At 45.2% G+C, this 27,200-nt stretch overlaps 1 protein-coding gene and 1 long non-coding RNA gene across 5 annotated transcripts in view; one reads left to right on the forward strand and one right to left on the reverse strand.

Annotated features, from left to right (window-relative positions):
- LOC142296742 (uncharacterized) overlaps positions 1-27,200 on the forward strand; it is a 247,892-nt gene that overhangs the window by 189,725 nt on the left and 30,967 nt on the right. The window contains exon 2 of the long non-coding RNA XR_012751691.1: positions 23,818-24,004. This is a non-coding gene — a long non-coding RNA (uncharacterized LOC142296742). The remainder of the gene's footprint in view (positions 1-23,817; positions 24,005-27,200) is intronic.
- The window catches only part of LEKR1 (leucine, glutamate and lysine rich 1), a 310,847-nt gene that overhangs the window by 176,139 nt on the left and 107,508 nt on the right, over positions 1-27,200 (reverse strand). For all 4 annotated transcript variants that reach the window (XM_075340705.1, XM_075340706.1, XM_075340704.1 and 1 more), the window contains one exon: positions 12,454-12,629. In XM_075340705.1, the coding sequence (XP_075196820.1) occupies positions 12,454-12,629 (176 nt within the window). The remainder of the gene's footprint in view (positions 1-12,453; positions 12,630-27,200) is intronic.

Raw genomic sequence — 27,200 nt, forward strand, 5'->3', positions numbered from 1 at the left:
ATATTTTTACAAGTATGTCATTTTTTTATTTTACCATTACTGAAACTTCTCATGCACCACACAAAAATAGCAAGTGAACAGATCAGGGCTATAAATACAGAGATAGCGGCATTCTTCCACTAATAAGGAGCTTAGAGGGAACATAAAAATGTCATTTTCTGTAAAATGTCCTTGGCAAACAGGGAGTGTTGTGATTATTCGGGACCTCTCAGTATGGCTGCAGGGTGCGGTATATCCCATTTAATAAGGACAGCTGGAGAAAAACATTGCATGGCAACAGTATACGGGATTATCTAAAGGTTATGCCACAGTCTTGTGCTGGGCCATCAGGAAAATACATATTCAGAGCTGCCCTTTGGTTACGCAATACTTGAATCAAGTTCTTTTGCATTTTTAAAGGGCTGTGTGGATATTGGTCAGTGGCACGGCGTGAATACAAAATCAGGGTTTTGTACATTCATGAAGTGCAAATGACTTTGAATACATTTGCAAGCGGCCTAGTGTATAAAGAAATGGAGAACCTGGGAAGAATAGACCGAGAAAGAGGAACACAGTGACTGCAGTCATTACAGAGTGATTTACTAATACAATCATCCAGCAGCCGGGTTATTTATTCCATATCATAGAATCAGGAACTCGGCTGGATGAGTACACCGAGACATGGGACAGTCGCACGACCCCAGCCACGGGTTACAACTGATTCACACCTTGAGAACAAAAGGGGAACATCTCATGACAATGGCTCCTTAAGGCCAGAATCACACTTGCGAGTCTCTCATGGCAGAACCCGGCTTGGCCGCACACTCCCCTGACAGGAGCGGGTCGGTTGCATGTATCTCTATACAGCTCAGCCGCTCCTGTATGCATATTGTGCGGCCAAGCCGGGTTCTACTATGAGAGACTCGCGCGAGTTACACGCGAGGCACTAGCAAGTGTGATTCTGGCCTATCACTCAGTCTTCTAAGGCTACAATGGCTACATGTCGGTTAAGGCCCCTTTACACACTGATACTTTCTAGCTATCCCACCCTGTCCGGGATCGCTACCAAGGCCAGAATCGCACTTGCTAATGCCTCGCGTGAGTCTCTCATGGCAGAACCCAGCTTGACCGCACACTCCCCTGACAGGAGCGGGTCGGTTGCATGTATCTCTATGCAGCTCTGACGCTCCTGTATGCATAGTGTGCGGCCAAGCCAGGTTCTACTATGAGAGACTCTCGCGAGTTACACGCAAGGCACTAGCAAGTGTGATTCTAGCCTAAGTCTCTGGTGAGTCGCTGGTGAGCTGTCAAACAGGCAGAACTGACCAACGACGCAGCAGCGATACGGACCTGCAGAATGATCTAGCTGGTCATTGGGGACGTGTCAAAGCAGCTTTTTGAAAGGGAAGTCGCTTACGAAGTCGTCGTAACGGTGTCAAACACACCGATGCATGCTGCACAGCGGGAAACAAAGGACCAAAAAATGGTCCTAAAAGAATTGTAGCAATCAGCGACCTCACCGTGGGGGCCAGGTCGCTGATGTGTTTCACACACTGCAATGTCACTGGGGAGGTCGCTGTTATGTCACAAAACCGGTGACGTTACAGCGATGTCGTTAGCGATCTTGCAATGTGTTAAGGGGCCTTTAGTCATGCCAGAGTTACAGGCCTAAAGATGTAATACAAGTGTAATGTATTGATTGACACAAAATGGGTGATGCTCAACACAGTGCGTCGTAGCACGAAGACCAAAGTAAAACCATTACACTTTTCGACATTCCTCTTAGGGTACGCTCACACGAGCGTTGAAATCGGATGAGTGCAATGCGAGAAAATCTCGCACTGCACTCTGACCAATGTTAGTCAATAAGGGAGAGCAGTTGGTCAGCTTTTTTCTCATCCAACATCTGGATGCCAGAAAAGTAGCAGTATGCTGCGATTTTCTGCGAGAGCCGTATCTCTCGCACCCATTCAAGTGAATGGGTGAGAGAGAAATATCGGACTGCACTCGGATGTTATCCCAGTGCAGAGCAATATATGCACAGGCTGACAATGGAGGAGATGGGGGGGGGGGATTAACCCCACCCTCTCCTCCACAGCGCCCGCCCTCAGCTTCGCAGCTGTGACCCGATCGCAAGATCAGGTCACAGTCGCTTGACACTCGGCTCACGCTCGCAGCAGAGCCTGAGGCGGGAGTCATTAGCATATCGCAGCCGATGCTCTCACATCAGATGCCATACGCTCGTGTGAGTATAGCCTTAGGGCTCATGAGCACATTGCGCACTTATATGCATTTACGCTGCGTATTTCACTTGCGCGTAAATGCATGCGTCCTATGTTCCCTGCACAATCTATATAGATTGTGTATGAGACGTGCGGACGTTGCTTTTATGAACTCAGCAATTTGGGTGCTAAAATTTTGACCCAAATCCGTGCGTTTATAAAAGCAGCATGTCAATTATTTGTGCGTTCTGGATGCAGCTCCCACTCTGTTTATGGTGGGGGCAGCAGCCATATCGCATGAAAAAAACAACTGCATCCATTATGCAGTGTTTCTGCAGCGATTTGATGGGCACATGTGCTGTCAAATCGCTGCAGAATATTCAGCAGTTACGTGCGCATGAGCCCTTAAAGGGAATCTGTCACCAGATTTTTACTCTGGAACATAGACCACTAATGTGTCACATACTGGGCTGCATGTTGTATTTTTCATAAAATCACAGTTTTATCTCCTGCAGATCTACCAGTCCCCTGAATCCTGAGCTCTGTATAACCATGCTTACAAACTGATTGGCAACTTTCTCTATACACTGTGTATAGGAAGAAAGCTGCCAATCAGTGGTAGTAGCATTGGTTGGACTACCTCGTTGAAGGTTTACTAGTCCTGCAATGATACTCTCCTTCTGATAAAACAGTGTTTTTATTCAAAATTACAACAAGCAGCCAAATAGGTTACACATCTCTAGAATCAGGGTGGCTCAACTAGTTTGTGTATAATATGCAGTGTGTGTATAACATATAGTGTGTATAATATGTAACATACAGTTTGTATAATATGCAGTGTGTGAAACATACAGTGTGTATAATATGCAGAATGTGTATGTAACATACAGTGTGTATAATATGCAATGTGTGTAACATACAGTGTGTGTAATATGTAACATACAGTGTGTAAAATATGCAGTATGTGTATGTAACATACAGTGTGCATATAAAATAGACAAATAGAGCCCTGTCAGCATTCTAGCCAGAAATAGTCTTTCTAGCATAGTGTGTGTGTGTGTGTGTGTGTCTGCGTGTGTCTGTGTCTGCATGTGTGTGTTTGTGCGTGTGTGTGCATGTGTGTGTCTGCGTGTGTGTGCGTGTGTGTGCGTGTGTGTGTGTGCGTGTGTTTGTGTGCGTGTGTGTGTGTATGCTTGTGTGTGGTTATGGTTTACCCACATGTATGTCTATAGTACATTAGTTTGACCCTAGAGTTATATGATCAGTTATATGAGGTTATAAAAGCAAAATCCGTCTGATTGTTATTGGGCAACAAACAATATTTCTTTGAGCTTGGTTTCATTAATGTGCCACTGTCTGTTTGGGGAAATGATAATATAGACTGGCAGGACGTGTAGGTCAGCGCCAAACTACCCTATGTCCGACCAGAACTCAAACTGACACTTCAATACAGGATATTTGATAACTGCTCTTGCCGCTTTTTCCTCATTGAAGACTATAAGACATGGAAAACACTACACCATTCATGTACTAATGCTATTTTCAGGTATCTACAATGATCGATCCAGGATATGTAAGAAATGAGAGGAATTCTGCGCAGTGAGTGTGATGAAGGCTTGAACACATCTCATGTAGGGTTATTTTGGCAATGTTGGGTCCCATTTTTATTTTCCCCTCCCCTCTACATGTATCTGCTTTGGTAATGTTAACTTTGCGTTGTTTCACATCTAGCTATTATTACGCTCTTTATGCTCGATGGTATTGAAGCGCGAGCGGGAGTGAAACCACTGGACCACAGGGGTACGCAGGCTTACCCTGAAGTGGGAGGGGCTTGACTGGGTAGACGCCAGGTGCCACTCCCAGGGCGGTGTCCAGAACTCTTTAAGCTGACAGCTGGGGCAGGAATGGGCTCAGGTACGGACAGGCAGATTCTCTAGGGGTACTGACAAGTGCAGCCATGACGGCTAATGCAGGCAGGTATGGAGGGTATGGCAGGCAGGCACAGGGACAGGTAACAGGCACAGATAAGAGCACAGGATACAGGTAGCAAATACAGGGCAAATGGGAGCTGACAACTAGTTAGCTAGTAAGACAGTAACTAACTAACCATGTTGCACAGGCACCTCTGCTAGTGGGGAAAATGCCTTAGATACCAAGTACTAGGCTGAGAGGCGTTCCCAGGAAAAAAGGCACAGACTATTTAAAAGGGAAGGTATGCGCACCCTAAGCGCACCCCCGGGGTAACGCTGTGGTAAGTATATTGGTGCTTCTGCTGCAGGGACGCCAGCGTTACATGCACATTAGCTATTTATTGATAATGACCTGTCTTTTATTACAATTTATTTATGCCTTATGTATGGGGTCCTATCACGTAGTCCTACTTTCTGACAGACACGAACACCAGTCAAACATAAAATAAATCGATCAATGCTTGTTTATCTACATTTACATGGACCAATCATTGGCATTGTATGTGGTAGTGGTATTGTTTATTCACACACAACTTCAGCAATAATGCAGGTATTGTGCTGCCAACAATCATTTTACCATTCACATAGGATGCGATCAACCCAGTGTTTGTTCATTTGTCATTAGGCAGACATGTTTACATAGGAAAGAAATTGAAAGAAATGTCTGTAGGAACATTCATCTATTCGATCATCGCCCCATGTAAAAGGGCTCCAGTGATAAAATATTTACAGATTTCCCCCCTCATGAGATACAATCCCATAGTCCTTCTTATCGGAATATTAAGTCCCAGCACCTTTGTTTGGTAAAGGCACAGGAAGGGACTTTAAGAGGAGATAACCTTGTAAAAGATAAAAAAACAGACTAAGTTAACGAATCAGCAATACAGTAAATCAAAGGTACATATTTGTTCAGGAGTATGGGAAATACACGGCAGTTAGATCTGATTTCCTAATCGCTACCTTTCAAGTTAATGATTTTGACCTTTTAGTAAATGGAAGAATTTGTGTACTGTAATGAGAGAACATGTCGCCTTGTTAAGAAAAGAAAATAAAAATTAGCCTTTACTTCAACACCGGACACAAAATATTCAGAGCTCATTATTTTCTACAGCTCAGCTATGGCTTTATTTATACTGAAGGCAGAGATGTCAGGTAAGGTGGCGTACGTGTGATAAACTTCAGAACAAAACACTTATGCTGCTCGCCTCCGGAGTGACTGACGCAATGGTCTAAAGCTTAAAAGGAATCTGTCAGCAGGTTTTTACTACCTCATCTGAAGGCAGCATGATGTATGCAAAGAGACTCTAAATCTAATGATGTAACACTTAGATTACTGGGTGCAGCCATTTTGACACAGTGAAAGATAATACTTTTATCATGTAGCAGAGCTCTGGGTGCTCCCCAGCCCACACCAGGCTTTCAGTGAACATTTCCATAGACAGGGCTGTTAATCACAGAGGGAGACAGAGTCAGACTACAGCTAACATGCTGCTCAGACCTACTAATGATAAAGCGGCTAAGTTCACACAGGGCATCTTTTGCTGCGTTTTTGGTGTGTTTTTGAGGTCACAAAGATGCACCAAAAAGCATGCATTTCCTTCTCCCAGCAAAGTCTATGAGATTCCTATTTTTCTGTCCACACAGAACATCTTTTATTGGATGCATCTTGGCTGCGTTTTTAAAGATGCATCATGTCAATTCTTTTTGCATTTTTACCGCGTTTTTGAGCCCTCCAGTCAATAGATTTCACTTACAAAACGCATTGGGCAAAACGCGGTAAAAACGCATGCGTTTTTGCTGCGGGTGGATTTTCAGAAAATGAGATGCACTCTCAAGATGCACTGAAAATGCTCATAACAAAAGATGCCCTGTGTGAACATAGCCTAAGGGGTACTTCTCACATAGCAAGATTGCTAGCGAGATCACTGCTGAGTCACAGTTTTGTGACGTACCAGTGACCTCATCAGCGATCTCGCTGTGTGTGACACTAAGCAGCGACCTGGCCCTTGCTGTGAAATCGATGATTGTTACACACTGTTCTGGTTCATTTTTTGCTCGTTGGTCTCCCACTGTGCAACACACATCGGCGTGTTTGACGGCGGGAGACCAACGAGCACTGACTCTGTGTAAGCAGCGTACGCTGGTAACCAGGGTAAATATCAGGTAACTAAGCAAAGCGCTTTGCTTAGTAACCTGATGTGTACCATGGCTACGTGTGCAGGGAGCCAGCGCTAAGCGGTGTACGCTGGTAACCAGGGTAAATATCGGGTAACCAAGCAAAGCGCTTTGCTTAGTTACCCTATATTTACCCTGGTTACCAAGCGCAGCCTCGTTACAGAAGTCGCTGGTGGCTGGTCTCTGGTGAGATCTGTCTGATTGACAGCTCACCAGCGACCATGTAGCGACGCACCAGCGATCCTGACCAGGTCGTATCGTGGTCGGAATCGCTGGTACGCAGTTTAGTGAGATGGTACCCTAAGAGGCTTAAACTAACATTGCAGGTAAACAACAGCAGACTTTGAGATAAGAGATAACAGGTTGTAAGGGTACCTTCACACTTTAGCGATGCAGCAGCGATCCGACCAGCGATCTGACCTGGTCAGGATCGCTGCTGCATCGCTACATGGTCGCTGGTGAGCTGTCAAACAGGCAGATCTCACCAGCGACCAGTGACCAGCCCCCAGCCAGCAGCGACGTGCAAGCGACGCTGCGCTTGCACGGAGCCGGCGTCTGGAAGCTGCGGACACTGGTAACTAAGGTAAACATGGGGTATGGTTACCCGATGTTTACATTAGTTACCAGCGCACACCGCTTAGCTTTGCTCTCCTAGCTACAGTACACATCGGGTTAATTAACCCGATGTGTAATGCAGCTACATGTGCAGAGAGCAGGGAGCCGCGCACACTGCTTAGCGCTGGCTCCTTGCTCTCCTAGCTACAGTACACATCGGGTTAATTAACCCGATGTGTACTGCAGCTACATGTGCAGAGAGCCGGAGCCGGCAGCACAGGCAGCGTGAGAGCTGCGGAGGCTGGTAACTAAGGTAAATATCGGGTAACCACCTTGGTTACCCGATGTTTATCTTGGTTACAGCTTTCCGCAGCTGCCAGACGCCGGCTCCTGCTCCCTGCTCGCTTCATTTGTCGCTCTCTCGCTGTCACACACAGCGATCTGTGTGTCACAGTGGGAGAGCGCCTTTGAAGAAAACGAACCAGGGCTGTGTGTAACGAGCAGTGATCTCGCAGCAGGGGCCAGATCGCTGCTCAGTGTCACACACAGCGAGATCGCTAATGAGGTCACTGCTGCGTCACAAAAAACGTGACTCAGCAGCGATCTCGGCAGCGAGCTCGCTGTGTGTGAAGCACCCCTTAACCTCATGTTAACTCTTACAGCATGCTGCCTTTAGATTACATGGAAAAAACGTCCTGACAGAGTACCTTTAATACAAAATTGGAAAAGGTTCTAATTCCTAACAAGGGTAAATTTTGCAGACAATGAATTGGATTGAGTTTGGTATCAGACTTGAGGTTCCTTTTTTTACAAAATTCCCCTCATTCTCATTTTCTATAGTTTACCCTTTATGGCAACCTCTCAATGGATTAGGTGCCTTAGAGGTTCTAAAAATGTAAACCTAGCGAACTCTGTAAAAGGCCCTGGACACAGCTGATTGGAAACGTGTAGGTCATATATGCTCTTTTCATCTATGAACCATTTCAGCCATTCAAAAGAGCAATGAGAGGTCAAGTACAGCCTTAACGAATGAAAATGGTACTCTGAGAGAAGGTAGGCTCCAGACATTTATGGTAGATTATTATGTTGTAAAAAACGAAAGCCCCATTTGTCACACAAGTTCCCTCTATGTTAAAGACTTTTACATTAATTATCGTGAGTTCACATTTATTCCTTTGTAATGGCATTCTGGTGCTGGTGAAAAACAAACTGTAAAGGGAGCAGATCTCTTTCTCTGCAGGAGAGGGGTGATAGATATGAATAATTGGCCGAATGGGAGGGGGGTTACTATATGATTTATGGAATGCTCCCATCTGTTCAATGCCTTTTACAAAGCATACCTGCAGAGGACATGTATGTGTTTCCAATTAGATATCTTAAACCTATGAAATGTGAGCCGAAATATGAAACATCATTATATTACCAGATGAAGTGAGAAACTATATAGGAGATATGTACAAGGCTGGCCATAGATATTAAATGAAATTTCTAGTGTAGATCGACTTAAATTATCCTGTAAAATGAAAGGCATCAAAGGCAGGGCCCTTTTCCCTCTGTACCAGTCTGTCCACTGTAATTTATATCCGTATTTTGTATGTAAGGGTACTTTCACACTTGTGTTCAGCGGAGTCCGTCATTATGGAGAATAGCGCAGTCCGTTAACGCACTGCGCTATTTTCCATAGACTTGTATGGACAACGCACTGTAACGCAAGTGCCAGCGTTGCATCCGCTGGGCGATGCAGCGTCGTTATTTTGACGCTGCGTCAGGCGGAAGGAACGCTGCATGTAACGTTTTTTTGAGCGACGGAAACCTTTATTTTTCACTGCGCATGCTCTTTCTTTTCTTTTTTTTTTAAATCACAGAAACTTTATTTTGTTTCTCGGTGGCCGAATGTTCAGCTGAGCGCCCGGCCGCCGGCATGTGAGAGCTCTCAGCTGAGCGCCCGGGCGCCGGCATGTGAGAGAGCTCAGCTGAGCGCCCGGCCGCCGGCATGGGAGAGCGCTCAGCTGATCGCCCGGCCGCTGGCTATTGAGAGCAATCAGCTGAGCGCCCGGCCACCGGCATGTGAGAGCGCTCAGCTGAGCGTCCGGCCGCCGGCATGTGAGAGCGCTCAGCTGAGGGCCCGGCCGCCGGCATGTGAGAGCGCTCAGCTGATCGCCCGGCCGCCGGCATGTGAGAGCGCTCAGCTGAGCGCTCGGCCGCCGGCATGGGAGAGCGCTCAGCTGATCGCCCGGCCACTGGCTATTGAGAGCAATCAGCTGAGCGCCCGGCCACCGGCATGTGAGAGCGCTCAGCTGAGCGTCCGGCCGCCGGCATGTGAGAGCGCTCAGCTGATCGCCCGGCCGTCGGCATGTGAGAGCGCTCAGCTGAGCGCTCGGCCGCCGGCATGGGAGAGCGCTCAGCTGATCACCCGGCCGCTGGCTATTGAGAGCAATCAGCTGAGCGCTCGGCCACTGGCATGTGAGAGCGCTCAGCTGAGCGTCCGGCCGCCGGCATGTGAGAGCGCTCAGCTGAGCGCCCGGCCGCCGGCATGTGAGAGCGCTCAGCTGAGCGCCCGGCCGCCGGCATGTGAGAGCGCTCAGCTGAGCGCCCGACCGCCGGCATGTGAGAGCGCTCAGCTGAGTGCCCGGCCGCCGGCATGTGAGAGCACTCAGCTGATCGCACGGCCGCCGGCATGTGAGAGCGCTCAGCTGATCGCCCGGCAGCCGGCATGTGAGAGCGCTCAGCTGAGCGCCCGGCAGCCGGCATGTGAGAGCGCTCAGCTGAGCGCCCGGTCGCCGGCTATTGAGAGCGATCAGCTGAACGCCTGGCCGCCGGCATGTGAGAGCGATTAGCTGATCGTTCACAATAGTCTGCTGCCGGTAAAACTGTAAAGAAGAAAAAAAAATTAAAAAAAATAAATAAAAACAAAAAAAGCTTTCCGTTGTTTTGTACGATCCGTAGCATCCGTTGTGCCACTATATGCAACGCATCCGTTGCATCCGTCACACAACGCAATGCTACTGAAGCCGTCCAACGCAAGTGTGAAAGTAGCCTAACCCTCTCTCATGTACAGCACCATGGACTGAATGGTGCTCTACACATACACTGTGTGCAGAATTATTAGGCAAGTTGTATTTTAGAGGATTTCTTTATTATTGACCAACAACTATGTTCTCAATCAACCTAAAAGACTCATAAATATCAAAGCTTAATAGTTTTGGCAGTTGGAGTGTTTTTTTTTATTTGGCTATCTTAGGAGGATATCTGTTTGTGCAGGTAACTATTACTGTGCAGAATTATTAGGCAACTTAATAAAAACCAACTATAGTCCCATCTCACTTGTTTATTTTCACCAGGTAAACCAATATAACTGCACAAAATTTAGAACTAAACATTTCTGACATGCAAAAACAAAACCCCAAAAAATTAATGACCAATAAAGCCACCTTTCTTTATGATGACACTCAACAGCCTACCATCCATAGATTCTGTCAGTTGCTTGATCTATTTATGATCAACATTGCGTGCAGCAGCCACCACAGCCTCCCAGACACTGTTCCGAGAGGTGTACTGTTTTCTTGCCCTGCAGATCTCACATTTTATGAGGGACCACAGGTTTTCTATGGGGTTCAGAGAGGTGAACAAGGGGGCCATGTCATTATTTTTTCATCTATTAGGCCTTTACTGGCTAGCCACGCTGTGGAGTAGTTAAGCATAGTCCTGCATGAAAATCATGTTTTTCTTGAACGATACCGACTTCTTCCTGTACCACTGCTTGAAGAAGTTGTCTTCCAGAAACTTGCAGTAGGTCTAGGAGTTGAGCTTCACTCCATTCTCAACCCGAAAAGGTCCCACAAGTTCATCGTTGATGATACCAGCCCATACCAGTACCCCACCTCCACCTTGCTGGCGTCTGAGTCGGAGTGGAGCTCTCTGCCCTTTACTGATCCAGCCTCTGGCCCATCCATCTGGCCCATCAAGAGTCACTCTCATTCTGCCTCTTAGCATGGTAGAACGTCCATAGTGGTGAGCTAGCATGCTATTCAATGCCCACTGCCAGCGTTATTACCAGCGGTGATGCGCGTACCTGTCCGTTGCTGCAACCTCAGACGCCGGGCACTGCACATGATCAAAAGTCCCTGGCACTTCCAGTCATGCGCACTAGATCTTTCTGAAGTCAGGACACGTACACCGGCGTCATAGTGCACTCATTAGTATATCATATAGGATCTTTATAAATACCTTTTCTAAAAATCTCTTTATCTATGCTACTATAGGCTGGGACTGCTAGGCAGGGATTAGCGATATGCACCCAGAACTGCTCATGGTTCTGGGTGCATATTGCACCTGATAGGTTCGATACGATACGATACGATACACTTTATTGATCCCGTGGGAAATTATGGTATCACAGCAGCACAACTTAAATCATAACATGAATTACTTAATTGACAAGACAGTAGAGTTAACAGAAGAACATTATACATTAGATTAGGTTCTTCTGTCAACTCTACTGTCTTGTCAATTCAAAGGTTCACTATAAAAATGTTCATAAAAATTTGCACTAAATAGAAAGGCCTATATCTCTGGAACCATATGACAGATTTGAAAAAGAAGAGACTGCTCAGGTGGCAGCTAGAATAAAATAACAGCATAGACTGGCCACTTTTTACCTGATGACAGGTTCTCCTTAAAGAGGTTGACCAGGACCTAGTATGACCTATCAGCAGGAGGCCTTTAGCGTTAGATCAGCTGGGGTCCGACACATAGCACTCCCACTGATCAGCTACTATCTGATGTGTCGGAGGCTATAAGCACTGCCCAGTATTGCACTGTATCTCCCATTCAAATGACATTTTGCTCGCTGCAGAAGCAATTTTCAGCTGATCAATGGGGTTTCCATGGATAGGTCATCACATCAGTTGTTAGGTCCTGACAAGCCTTTGGCGATGACAAGATAATGTTCTTTTTCTGTTAGTTTTACATAAGAATCTTAAGGGGGCTTTACATGCTACGATATCGTTAATGTTTTGTCGTCGGGGTCAAGTTGTTAGTGACGCACATCCGGCGTCATTAACGATATCGCAGCGTGTGACACTGACCAGCGACCTTAAGCGACCTCAAAAATGGTGAAAAACGTTCACCATGGAGAGGTCGTCCCAAACTCAAAAATCGGTAAGGGTTGTTTATCCAGGTGGTTCATCGCTCATGCGGCAGCACACATCGCTATGTGTGACATTGAAATAGACCAGGTGAGTGCTGCTAAGAGCAGTTCTACTATTCATATGTGAGGCCGTATGGCACATTTTATAAAAATATTTTAGTGTAGGACTGCCTCAAATGAGATTTGCCGTGACGTGGCGAGGCAGCTCAAGAAATTGCAATTTTTTGCCAAAAATCTCAAAATTTTTATAATAAGTACAGTTTGGAATGTTTAGTGCTGAAGTGCACATTTAGTGCTGGCTTTTTGTTTTTTCTTAAATAAAAAAGATGTAAGAACCAAATTAAGTAAAATCTAATGCTCCATAACCGGAGGATACATTGTATTTAGAATGAGATAGACCAACCTGAGGATTGACTTCTTGATGTTTCTTCAACTTGGCTCGTAATAGCTCTCCTTAGTTCATTCCACTGTCCCGTCATGACTTGGATGTTATTCCTAACAGCACTTTGTTCTGATTTAAGCAGTCTCAGAAATGATTGGCTCTTCCTTAAGATTGCCTCTTGCTTGGCAGCTTTCTCTCTGTGAATAAGACAATATGTGGTTTTGCACATTCATTTGTGTCAGCGCAGTCCAAGTTCTCCATGAAGACGGCAAACATCACACGTTGAGATGATGAGCTTGTGGCGTTTCATCACGTACACACAAGGGTAACTCAGTTTTAACACCAAGACGTTTACTCCTTTCAAACACTGAACTCCACAATCCCTCTTGCCTTCTTTCACAGACTACATGTGACTAAATTCTGATTTATGAGTAACATAAACCAGATTCCTTATTGTACAATGTAGAACCAGTGTAAACCTGCTATACACGTTACAATTATGCATACAATATCACATGCGATCGTACCCAACCCCATCGTATGTGCGGCACGTTCAATTTGTTGACCGTATCACACAAACGATTATTTCCCGTCACACGTACTTACCCTTCCATACAACCTCGATGTGGGCGGCGAACATCCACTTCCTGGAGTGGGAGGGACGTTCAGCGTCACAGCGACGTCATGCGGCAGCCGGCCAATAGAAGCGGAGGGGCGGAGATGAGCGGGACATAAACACCCCGCCCACCTCCTTCCTTCCGCATTGCTGGCGGGAGCCGCGGGACGTAGGTAAGATCTGTTCATCGTTCCCGGGGTGTCACACACTGCGATGTGTGCTACCTCGGGAACATTGAACAACCTGATGTACAATTTTTAGGTTTGGAACAACGTGCATGCGATGAACGTTTTTTCGTTCAATCGCAATCGCACGTAGGTTTTACACGCTACAATGTAACTAACGATGCCGGATGTACGTCACTTATGACGTGACCCAGCTGACACATCGTAAGATTTATTGTAGCGTGTAAAGCCCGCTTTATGGATAAAACAATTCTAGCTAGTAGTGCTCAGAGATAAGCCAAGCATGCTTTTTTTATGAAATACTTCCAACACCTTTGGTGTTTCACAATGTAACCATGTCATTGTTTTAGTATGATGAATCTTATGTTCGCTGCACCTATCGAGAGTCCAGTGTATTGTTGGCATGGTGTGATGGTATTACTATATCTCCGGCACGATCTGATATTTGTAAAGCTGGACTTTGTGCTTTTTTAATAAAATAGGAAAAAAATCGAATAACACTTTAGTTAAGAAGACATTATATAATGGGATGGTATTTTCCATGACTCACCAAAAACCGTCAGTGTGATATGACACACATGCTATGGGCCATGAGAAAATTGGGTGGCATGTCCCTGCCCTGCCGTAACTGTCAGCACCACAATAAAGGACTCTGTGAGAGCAGCCTGTATTATGTGAATACACTACAGAAAGATGCAGAGAACTAAAGCGTACCTGTCATTTCAGGTGACTTTACAGTACAGGCTGTCCTGCGTATGTACATGAGAAAACACACTATTTCTGGCCATTAATATGACTTATATCCAGATTTATTTCCCCAGTTTTCCTGTATGCAGGCTCTAGGTCTAATTTTCAGTTCTCTCTGGGCTTGTGGGAGAAGACAGACTGCTATGATGTCTCCTATACACAATATACTGAACCAATGGGAATCATGCTTTTTCTCTGCGTGGCACACAGACAGGAGCAGCATAGGTATGGAGGACATTATACAGCAGAACTGAGCAGTGTAGATGTGTATCCAGCACTATGCCGAGGTATAACAATTGCTGAAGCTACAGCACAAACTCCCTGCCTCTCTGTGCTGAGTGCTCCTCACTCCATCTATCCCTCCATTCTATAGAGTTTAATAGGAGGTATGACCTGACACCTAAGTGAGCTGGTAGTGACAATCTCCCTGCCTCTCTGTGCTGACTGCTCCTCACTCCCTCTACCCCTCAACCCTATAGATTTTAATAGGAGGTGTAACCTGACAACTAAGTGAGCTGGTAGTCACAATCTCCCTGTCTCTCTCTGCTGAGTGCTCCTCACTCCCTCTACCCGTCCACTCTATAGATTTTAATAAGAGGTGTAACCTCACACCCAAGTGAGCTGGTAGTCTAACAATCTCCCTGCCTCTCTGTGCTGAGTGCTCCTCTCTCCCTCTACCCGTCCACTCTATAGATTTTAATAGGAGGTGTAACCTGATACCTAAGTGAGCTGGTAGTCACAATCTCCCTGTCTTTCGCTGTGCCAAGTACTCCTCACTTATGCGGGCTTTACACATTACGATCTATCGTGCGATTGCACGAGGTATTGCACCCGCCCCCGTCGTTTGTGCGTCACGGGCAAATTGCTGCCCGTGTCGCACAAAGTCGTTAACCCCCTGTCACACGTACTTACCTGCTGAGCGACCTCGCTGTGGGCGGCGAACATCCTCTTCCTGAAGTGGGAGGGACGTTCGGCGTCACAGCGACGTCACACAGCCGCCGGCCAATAGAAGCGGAGGGGCAGAGATGAGCGGGACGTAAACATCCCGCCCACCTCCTTCCTTCCGGGTACCGCAAGACGCAGGGAAACTGTGTTCATCGTCCCCGGGGTGTCACACGGAGCGATGTGTGCTACCCTGGGTACGATGAAAAACCGGCGCCATGTTAAATAAACAATTCTTTAAAACTCAGCGACGAGTACACGACTCACGATTTGTGAGCGATTCTGCGGCGCTCGGAGGTGCCACACGAGACGACGTCATGAACGATGCCGGATGTGCGTCACGAAAACCGTGACCCCGACGATGCATCGCACGATAGCTCGTCTCGTGTAAAGCCCGCATTACTCTACCCCTCAACTCTATAGAGTTTAATAGAAGGTGTAACCTGAAACCTAAATGAGTTGGTAGTAACAAACTTCTTGTCTCTCTGTGTGCTGAGTGCTCCTCACTCCCTCTACCCCTCCACTCCATAAAGTTTAATAGGAGGTAAAACCTGACACCCAAGTGAGCTGGTAGTCTTACAATTTCCCTGCCTCTTTGTGCTGAGTGCTCCTCACTCCCTCTACCCCTCCACTCTATAGAGTTTAATAGGACATGTAACCTGACACATAAGTGAGCTGGTAGTCTCTCTTGCTTTGACCAACACACAGAGCTGGATTTTTTTTCATTTGTTTTCCCAGATTGTATGGTGAATTCAGGGAAAAGGATGGTAAGACAACAGTGACCATTTAATACTTCAGTGAGGAACAGCCTTCTACCTGGCACTAAGTAATTTTCAAATACTTTATTTTGTGATGCTTTAAAGGGATTTTCTTACAAAGAAAGTTAATTTTAAGGTGGTTTCTATAGATCTTGAAATTATAATGTTCACAACTGGATGTGTTTAAAAAATGTCCCTGTGCTGAGATAATCTTATACAGTTAGGTCCACGTTTTGTAACGTTTAATTTGAAGGTTTGAACAAAAATATCTGATAGAAATTGTAGGAATTGTACACATTTCTTTACAAACACTCCACATTTTAGAAGGTCAAAAGTAATTGGACAAATAAACCAAACCCAAACAAAATATTTTTAATTTCAATATTTTGTTGCGAATCCTTTGGAGGCAATCACTGCCTTAAGTCTGGAACCCATGAACATCACCAAACGCTGGGTTTCCTCCTTCTTAATGCTTTGCCAGGCCTTTACAGCCACAGCCTTCAGGTCTTGCTTGTTTGTGGGTCTTTCCGTCTTAAGTCTGGATTTGAGCAAGTGAAATGCATGCTCAATTGGGTTAAGATCTGGTGATTGACTTGGCCATTGCAGAATGTTCCACTTTTTTGCACTCATGAACTCCTGGGTAGCTTTGGCTGTATGCTTGGGGTCATTGTCCATCTGTACTATGAAGCGCCGTCCGATCAACTTTGCGGCATTTGGCTGAATCTGGGCTGAAAGTATGTCCCGGTACACTTCAGAATTCATCCGGCTACTCTTGTCTGCTGTTATGTCATCAATAAACACAAGTGACCCAGTGCCATTGAAAGCCATGCATGCCCATGCCATCACGTTGCCTCCACCATGTTTTACAGAGGATGTGGTGTGCCTTGGATCATGTGCCGTTCCTTTTCTTCTCCAAACTTTTTTCTTCCCATCATTCTGGTACAGGTTGATCTTTGTCTCATCTGTCCATAGAATACTTTTCCAGAACTGAGCTGGCTTCATGAGGTGTTTTTCAGCAAATTTAACTCTGGCCTGTCTATTTTTGGAATTGATGAATGGTTTGCATCTAGATGTGAACCCTTTGTATTTACTTTCATGGAGTCTTCTCTTTACTGTTGACTTAGGGGCACTTTGCACACTGCGACATCGCAGGCCAATGCTGCGATGCCGAGTGCGATAGTCCCCGCCCCCGTCGCAGCAGCGATATGTGGTGATAGCTGGCGTAGCGAAAATTATCGCTACGCCAGCTTCACACACACACTCACCTGCCGTGCGACGTCCCTGTGGCCGGCGACCCGCCTCCTTGTTAAGGGGGCGGGTCGTGCGGCGTCACTGCGACGTCACACGGTAGGCGGCCAATCGGAGCGGAGGGGCGGAGATGAGCAGGATGTAAACATCCTGCCCACCTCCTTCCTTCCGCATAACCTACGGAAGCCGCGGTGACGCCGGTAGGAGATGTTCCTCGCTCCTGCGGCTTCACACACAGCGATGTGTGCTGCTGCTGGAGCGAGGAACAACATCGGACCGTTGCGTCAGCGTAATTATGAATTACGCCGTCGCTGCACCGATGATACGATTACGATGCTTTTGCGCTCGTTAATCGTATCATCTAGGCTTTACACACTGCGATGTCGCATGCGATGCCGGAAGTGCATCACTTTCAAATTGACCCCACCGACATCGCACCTGCGATGTCGCAGTGTGCAAAGTGCCCCTTAGAGACAGATACACCTACTTCACTTAGAGTGTTCTGGACTTCAGTTGATGTTGTGAACGGGTTTTTCTTCACCAAAGAAAGTATGCTGCGATCATCCACCACTGTTGTCATCCGTGGACGCCCAGGCCTTTTTGAGTTCCCAAGCTCACCAGTCAATTCCTTTTTTCTCAGAATGTACCCTACTGTTGATTTTGCTACTCCAAGCATGTCTGCTATGTCTCTGATGGATTTTTTCTTTTTTTTCAGCCTCAGGATGTTCTGCTTCACCTCAATTGAGAGTTCCTTAGACCGCATGTTGTCTGGTCACGGCAACAGCTTCCAAATGCAAAACCAGACACCTGTAATCAACCCCAGCCCTTTTAACTACTTCATTGATTACAGGTTAACGAGGGAGACGCCTTCAGAGTTAATTGCAGCCCTTAGAGTCCCTTGTCCAATTACTTTTGGTCCCTTGAAAAAGAGGAGGCTATGCATTACAGAGCTATGATTCCTAAACCCTTTCTCCGATTTGGATGTGAAAACTCTCATATTGCAGCTGGGAGTGTGCACTTTCAGCCCATATTATATATATAATTGTATTTCTGAACATGTTTTTGTAAACAGCTAAAATAACAAAACTTGTGTCACTGTCCAAATATTTCTGGACCTAACTGTATATGTGCCCCTGCTATGTGCTGTGTATTGGCCGTGTCTGACTGTACAAAAACATGGTGTGATCATACCACTGCTCCTGGGCAGGAAAGGACATTACAGCAAGGAATCATAGCTTATTCTTTTTGTGAGGTAAAACATTTCTCTGCTTGTTTTTAAAAAACATTTTATCTCAAATAAAGAATTTGCGATTTTGTGCTGTAATGTTGGTACAGTTGTCTTACTTTCTCCACTGCCCAGGAGATGTGGTATGTCGCAGTACGGTCAGACACTGCCATTACACAGTACATAGAAGGGACATACCAAATATATAAGATTATCTCACCACATGAACACTTTTTTTTTAAACACATCCAATTGTGGAAATTATTATTATTCCAAGATCTATTAATTAAACTGTATTTTGTTCTTTGGACAATCCCTTTAATTCAAACGTTTACAGAATTTCTAGATGACATATAATAGAGTAACGTTTTATTCTTGGAGAGCTGCTGGCACATCCTAATGGCTACCAGTAAGACTATAAACTAACAGTATTTTAGGCAAGAGTTCATTAGTGCTGTGGTGGCTTCGAGGACGGCAGGTGTGTTTTCTTTTTTGCCAACTGTCCCTTCTGCAACTAATGGGATCTCTGGGTTCTATCTACCATCTTGGCAAACACTCCCCATCCTTATACAGCAGTTACTAACTGCAGGGGTATGTTCAAACATCACGAATTTGCCTTTGGCAGCTCAGTTGGGTGTTAATAAATTAATATGTTGTAGAAATCCAGAGTTGACAATCCGATTTTTGCTGTTGATGAGAGGTCCGCACAAGGGTTAGGGGTACTTCTCACATAGCGAGATCGCTTTTGTGACGTACCAGTGACCTCATTAGCGATCTCGCTGTGTATGACACTGAGCAGCGACCTGGCCCCTGCTGTGAAATCGCTGATCGTTACACACTGTTCTGGTTCATTTTTTTGCTCGTTGGTCTCCCGCTGTGAAGCACACACCGGCGTGTTTGACGGCGGGAGACCAACGAGCATTGACTCTGTGTAAGCCGCGTACGCTGGTAATCAGGGTAAATATCGGGTAACCAAGCAAAGCACTATGCTTAGTTAGCTGGTTTACTCTGGTTACCAAGCGCAGCATCGTTACACGAGCCGCTGGTGGCTGGTCGCTGGTGAGATCTGCCTGATTGACAGCTCACTAGCGACCCTGTAGCGACGCACCAGCTATCTTGACCAGGTCGTATCGTGGTCGGAATCGCTGGTATGTCGTTTAGTGAAACGGTACCCTTAAGGCTGCTTTACACGCTCGTGAAAGCACCCGCCCCCATCGTTTGTGCGTCACGGGCAAATCGCTGCCTGTTGCGCACAATATCGCTAGTACCCGTTACACATATTTACCTGCCTAACGACGTCGCTGTGGCCGGCGAACCGCCTCTTTTCAAAGGGGGCGGTTCGTGCGGCTTCACAGCGACGTCACACGGCAGGCTTCCAATTGAAGCGGAGGGGCGGAGAGCAGCCGCAGGAAAGTGACGCCCACCTAATTGCTGGAGGACGCAGGTACGGTATTGTTCGTTGTTCCTGGGGTGTCACACGTAGCGATGTGTGCTGCCTCAGGAACGACCAACAACCTGCTTCCAGCACCATCAACGATATTTGGGATTTGAATGACGTGTCAATGATGTGGTGAGTATTTTTAATCATTAGTGGTCGCTCGTACGATGTCGCTAACGAGGCTCGATGTACGTCACGAATTCCGTGACCCCAACGACATCTTGTTAGCGATGTCATTGAGTGTAAAGCCCCCTTTAGTCCTATTGAGTGGAGCTAATGTGAGGCTTTTCCCTGTGGAATTCGTAAAATGAATAAAAATGCTTATTGTTCCTGCAAATGATCTGCCTGTGTGTTTTCCAGAGCATGTGAACACCTTATTTACAAGCACTGGAGGCAGAAAGAACCCATGCCAAAATGCTCTTCAAATCCTGAACGTGTGAACAGGTTGTTTCTCAAAGCTTAGAATGACACTGGTCTATAGAGAGCAAATTGAGATTGAAATACACTATGCAACCCTAAAATGTAATACAATTATTACAACACATTTCCTTTAAAACCCCTCACATATGGGAAAAAGAAAGTATGAGACCTATATGGAAATTAAATATGGTACAATATTTAAAGGGAATCTGTCTGCAGGTTTTTGGTAGTATAAGCTGAGAGTAGTAGCATGTAGATGCTGACATACTGATGATCTCAATGATACAATGATATGTCACTTACTTGGCTGTGTGTTGCTGTTTCAATAAAATCAGTAGGAGATTATCACTTCAGGACTAGGTGTCTTGTGCCTCCTAAGGCCCAGTCACACACAACGACTTACCAGCGATCCCGAAAACTATGTGACCTGATAGGGATCGCAGGTAAGTCGCTGGGAGGTCGCAGGTGAGATGTCACACAGTCAGATCTTACCAGCGACGCAGGAACAATACAGGTCGCAGTAGCGACCTGTATAACAATCTCAGCAGTCACTGTGACCCTGTCACACAGAGTCAAACACAGCGATGTGTCCTGCCCAGCAGGACATCGCCTTTGAAGAAAATGACCTGGACCATTCAGCAACGACTAGAGATCTCACAGCAGGGGCCTGATCGCTGGTAGGTGTCACACATAACGAGATCGCTAACGGGATCGCTACTGCGTCACCAAAACGGTGACTCAGCTGCGATCTCGCTAGCGATCTCGTTATGTGTGACAGTAGTCAACTGCTCTGTGAAATCTCGCCCCTGCAACTGATTGCAGCTTTCTGTCAATATATAGTGTACACAGAAATCTGCCGATCAGTAGTTATTGGAGCTCAGTACTCTGAGTGTGACGACTCAGCGTCAATGAGGAATATCGTCCACTTATGTAGGGGTGAACTATTCTTAATTATGCCAGATGTATTGTACTTTTGTTCAGTGCGTCAAGGAACATGGGCCATTGTTTCATATGGGACTGTCCAGTCCCCAATTGTATGCCAATTTGTAAAATGCCTGCAGATCGCGGATTGCATCAGCCCCCTGCGGTATACTAGATGGTATCATTTGGAGGAAAAAAAGTCTGTGTGCAAACAGTGTGTTTTTATAGTGTTTTTTAGTGCAGTTTTGTCACAAAACAACAAGTAAATCCTGATGCCAGCAAAGTCAATCAGAAACCTGAAGTGTTGTGCACATATTGAGTTTTTTTCTTTGCAGATTTGGTGCAGAAAAAAAAATTGCAGCATGTCAATTCTTACAGCATTTTTGCCTGTGTTTTTAAACATTGAAATGAAAAAAAAAAACGCATGCAAAAACACATTAAAACGCTGCAGAACATATAAAAAATGTGGCAAAAAAAGCATGTGTTTGCTCTGCATTTTTCCTGTCAAGAGATGCAGAAATTTCAGCAACCAAATACTCAACATGTGCACATAGCCTTATGCTAACTGAACTAGCAAACAATGAGGGAACAGCCATGTTTGTCATCCCCCATCCTGTGGAACACAATGTCCTGAAATGGGAGCTGAAGGATATACAAAGAAGCCTGCTTCTGTCACCGGTGTGATTGTACAGGACTTCAGTCTAGGGACCATGGTTCCAGCTGGTGGCTTACAGAACTTCTCCAATACCCAACACTGTCCAAAAAAATTGTTTGGAGAACCCAGGTCGAGACTATCCCATCAGCTGGCCATATACCTCACAGTGCTCGGTCGGCTTCGTAAGCTTGCTGCTATCTCCTCTCAGTGGGTGCCTGCCAAAAGTGGGGGGCTGCTCGCTGGGGCAGTGGACTTGGATGACCCAAAGTCACAGAGGTTCTAATCCCAGGCAAGTCAGCGGAATGGTGAGACTCTGTCACTTGCACCATCTCGTGTCCTTGCTGAGAATGTGCATATATTTATTGTCTGGTACCCAATAAAGTGTTACTGTAGTAAGGTAACCTCACCCTGTGTTGTATGAGTAGTATTCTACCCATGGGGAAGGAGTACAGGTGTTCACTGGGATGAGCCTCGGCCTGTGCGGTCTTTTAAAGACAGCCAGTTCAGGGGACAAGAGCACCTCTGACCCTCGTGTGAGCATTGCTGGATCTGCAGCAGAGAAAACAGGGATTCTATCAAAATGATAACAAGCAGACCAACAAGTGACACATCTTTGGAATCAGAGTCTTAGCCGCTACGTGGTGTTGTTCTTAAGGCCGCTTTACACGCTGCGACATCGCTCAAGCGATCTCGTTGGGGTCACGGAATTTGTGACGCACATCCGGTCGCTTTAGCGATGCCATTGCGTGTGACACCTATGAGCGATTTTGCATCGTCACAAAAATCTGCAAAATCGCTCATCGGTGACATGGGGGTCCATTCTCGAATATCGTTGCTGCTGCAGTAACGATGTAGTTCGTCGTTCCTGCGGCAGCACACATCGCTCCGTGTGACACCGCAGGAACGAGGAAGCTCACCTTACCTGCGCCCGCCCGCAATGAGGAAGGAAGTAGGTGGGTGGGATGTTCGTCCCGCTCATCTCCGCCCCTCCTCTTCTATTGGGCGGCGGTTCAGTGACGCTGCTGTGACGTCGCTGTGACGCTGAACGAACCGCCCCCTTAGAAAGGAAGCGGTTCGCCGGTCACAGCGACATCGCAGGGCAGGTAAGTAGTGTGACGGGTCCGCGCAATGTTGTGTGCCACGGGCAGCGATTTGCCCGTGTCGCACAACTGATGGGGGCGGGTATCCACGCTAGCGATATCGGTCACGATATCGCAGCGTGTAAAGCGGCCTTTAGATTAGATAGCAAAAACCTGCTGACATATCCTTTTAACTCTGTGGCAACTACCGATCACACACAATGATTCCTGAGGTCTCCAATACATTTTCTCAATAAGATTAAATATTATGACAAAATAATATTTCATTCTCAGATTCAGCTATAATAAATTATTATTTGGGTCTCCCACTCAACACCCACTAAACATGCCTGAACAATTCAGTTCTTATAATTTACAGCATGACTGCAATCGGTTTCCTTCCAGACACAATGCAGGGGAAATTGTATGTTCCTGTTACCTATTCTATAATATGCTGCATGTAATATTCCAATAAATGAGTTTTGGAAGCTAAATACCTAACATATTGTTTGTGACTTCTATCAGTGAGCACCTCGTACTGGGAAGAGATCATAAGAGATAACGATGCTTTCATGTTATCCTTATTCTGCATTACCAAACCGTAACAATGTGTAATGCTGATACCATACACAAAATTATTTTTCACGGGTTCACATCATTTAACAAAATACCACATTTTGCATGCAATTTAGCAAACTACAGAACAGCAGAAATAGTGTGTCAAGGGGAAGGAAGCCAGGATTTCATGTAGCATGTGGCCTCCAGATGAAATCAGGTTTAATGTACTCCAACCCAGTCTGTTTTTGACAGAAGTCCTTATCTCTATTTCATGTCAAGCTTTTGAACGCTCGCTATATTCTACCACTCCCTTATTTATGGAAATATGTTGTGTGTGCTGATATGAGTCGCGCCATCAAAAACATATGCTAGCCGCAGCGTGATGAATGCAGCTCGCCCGTGTGATCTTTGTGGGAGAGGGAAAAAAAAAGGCTCGGTGCTGTTCAGAAGAGAAAGTTCATCTTCATAGAAAATTCACAACATCAAAGTAACTGTAGACAAAACACGAAAGAGATCTGGTAAAACAGATTCACTAGATAAAAGAAGCTATGAAATAATAATAACATGTAATTACCGCTATGTTTTCTATGCAGGGAACGAAAACTGTGCCTCGCGTTGCATATGGAGTATTGATTACAAGGATAAAGCTGTCACTTCTATACTGACAGCCCCAAACACTGAGAAATATGACTGCCAGGGCGCAAAAATACAGATTCAGCCCCAGTGCGCGAGATTGGTGTCACTACTGATCTAGTCAGGCAAAACAAGCAGGACAAAAAGGTAAAAAAAAATGTCCCATAGTATAAAAAATACTATTGTTTTGTTCTATATGCATATATATTTTTACTAAACACATGGCAAAATGGTTTGATCATAACCAGGGATGAGCAGACCTGTGAACGCTTAGGTTTAATCGGATTTTAGTTAAAAGTTCGGTTTGGGACCTAGACTTGACCCGAACTTGACCCAGGACCCCAAACGTCATATAAGTCAATGGGGACACGAACTTCGGTGCTGTAAAGTGGATGTAAATGGCAGTAGTAAGGACTAGGAAGCTGCAAAAGGAAGAAAACTGGGGGTAAGAGCAGGACAATTGCCTTGCAAACAATGGTGGAGAGGGAATATATTGAAAAAAAAAAAGGAAGTGGGGGTTCCCCCTATTTTTGATAACCAGTGGAGGTAAAGTAGACAGCTGTGGGCTGCAGGCCTCGGCTGTCTGCTTTACCTTGGCTGGTTATCAAAAATAGAGGAGACCCCACGCCATGTTATTACATAATTTATTTAAATAATTTTTAAAAAATTGCATGGGATTCCCCCTATTTTTGATAACCAGCAAGGGTAAAGCAGACAGACAGCAGTGGGGCTGGTATTATCATGCTGGGAAGCCCCATGGTTATTTGGCCCTTCCCAGCCTAAAAATAGCAGCTCGCAGCCTCCCTAGAAGTGGCACATCTATTAGATGTGCCAATTCTGGCACTTTGCTCAGCTCTTCCCAATCGGCCTGCTATGGTAGCAATTGAGGCAATACTTTTGGGGTTGATGTCAGCTGTGAATCTATCAGACACCCACATTCGGCAAATGTAGAGTTAATACACACACCCACACAGAAAAAAAAAGTTTATTTCAACAAAGACTCCCCCACACTCATCAGAACATTGGTATAGTATGGGGCACAATGCTGGTTTGTGATCCCATCATTTTTTAAATATGTTCTAATAAAGACAGAAAATAATTTTATTACATGGATGTGCCGAATATGCCTTTTTCCTTGTGGCTCCATGGTCTTCTTGCAGACTTTGATTCGGGCACTCCCATCATCATGCAGCACACCATGGATTGTAATGTCTGAATCTCCCCCACCTATTTTATCCCCCACACTTCCTCGTTCACCAATTTATTCATTTAAAAAAAAATCCTCAAAGTTTCAACAAAATCCAATTTAGGAATAAAGACTCTCCCACACGCCCCTCAATTCATCACTCTCGGTCAGCGTCAGTTACGGAATTTCTGTGTATGCCGCTGACAGTAAGTGCCCAATTAATAAATCGGTGAACAATTTCTCAGAACGAAATTCCATAGGATTCAATGGAAGTCGTAGACATTATACCACTGGATTATGTCAGAACTCCAAGGATTTCTTTTTAGGTAATACATTGGTAACCGAGCCAGTGTGGAGGAGTCTTTATTATTTAACTGGATTATGTTGGTACTTCGGGAATTTTTTATTTAATAAATTAGTGAATGCGGGAGTGTGGGGGAGTCTATATTCAAATAAACTATTTTTTATGTGTGTGTATTTTTTAACTCTACACTTATCGGGTTAGTAATGGGGGTGTCTGATAGACGCCTCTGCATTAGTAACCCCTGGGCTTGATGTCAGCTGTCAATTTACAGTGGATATCAACCCCAAAAGTATTACACAGATTGCCACTGCACTTCTTGCGTGGCTGCAGGCTGGTAATTTTAGGCTGGGAAAGGCCAAATAACCCTGGGATTTTCCAGCCTGATAATACCAGACCCAAACTGTCTGCTTAACTTGGCTGGTTATCTAAATGCAGTAGCTATAAACATAAGGATCGGTCACAGTGTAAAGACAAGAAAAACCATGTAAAACTAGCAATATTTATTAAGATATTTTAAAAGAAGGGAGACCATCCCAAACCAATGTGTAAATCACTACTACTAAGTGCACAGAAAAGGGAGATCAGCTGTGCCCTATGGATTAGTCTCCCTTCTGTGCACTGATGAAAAGAAACTGACTCAGTCAATGATTCATAACCATTATTAATAAAGGCAAATACCAAATAGTTTTGCAAAAAGTACAAAAATATTTATTTTATTTTATTTGTGACCACAACACAAAAGGACATACACAGAAGCGTGATTTAAAATCAACACAGCAGAGCAGTGTGATGCAGATGGAGACTCATTTATATATAATGTAAATACATAGAGTGTATAATATCAATACAGGTGAACTCTCTACACAGGTAAATATATACTCTAGGAATCCAATGGTTAATTTTCAGTAAAAAAAAATGCAAGAAAACCTGCAGCAATAAAGGGTTATTTATAGTATCATGATTAACCAGTGTCCATCACTAGACATGTAGACAATCATATAATGATATAAATTTAAGGTAGATACCCATTTACATATGATGCCACAATAAGTCAGATAATATACAAGAGTATATATCACGATATAAAGAATAACCTACTGGATCGAGCATGCCACATGAGAAATAAAGCACAAACAGCTGTTATAATGCAACAATTAATCAAAAGAGGTATAGAATTAAATGGAAATACTGAAATGCCTTACACTTGTGGCAAAAAACAACAATACCATTGGTATTAAGAAGGTGTGAGGCTGCTATAATAGCAGAGCAGCAGCCCAGAGTACCGCTGCTGTGGCAAAAAGCAGCAATGCCATTAGCACCGAGTAGGTATAAGGCTCTGTGCGCACTAGTGCGTTTTACCCGCGGATTTACCCGCGGATTTGCCGCGGAAATTTCTTGAGAAATGTCTGCAATCTTTGTGCAGACATTTCCCAGCAAATTCTATGAGAAAAAAAAATAGCTGTGCGCACTGTGCGGATTTTTCTAAAGAAATTTCCTTGAGAAGAATTTCTCGAGAAAATTTCTTGAGAAAATGAGCATGTCAATTCTTTTCCGCAGGTACCCTGCGGATTTCGGCAGTACAGCCTGCAAAATCCGCTGGGGACCACCCGCGGGAAAATCGCGGCTAATCCGCGGCAAATCCGCATGCAGATTTGGTGCAGATTTTTCCCGGAGGTCCGGAAATATTTCACTCCCAGAAGTTTCTCAAGAAATTTTCTTGAGAAACTTCACATTTCTATTGCGCACATAGCCTAAGGCTGCTATAGTAGCAGAGCAATAGCCCAGAGTACTGTAGCAATTGCCAACCGGTAACCTGTGATAATTGTGAGAGAGACTCCTGAAGTGATACCAAC

This window comes from Anomaloglossus baeobatrachus, chromosome 3 (genome assembly GCF_048569485.1).
Source record: "Anomaloglossus baeobatrachus isolate aAnoBae1 chromosome 3, aAnoBae1.hap1, whole genome shotgun sequence".
Classification (NCBI taxonomy): Eukaryota; Metazoa; Chordata; class Amphibia; order Anura; family Aromobatidae; genus Anomaloglossus; species Anomaloglossus baeobatrachus.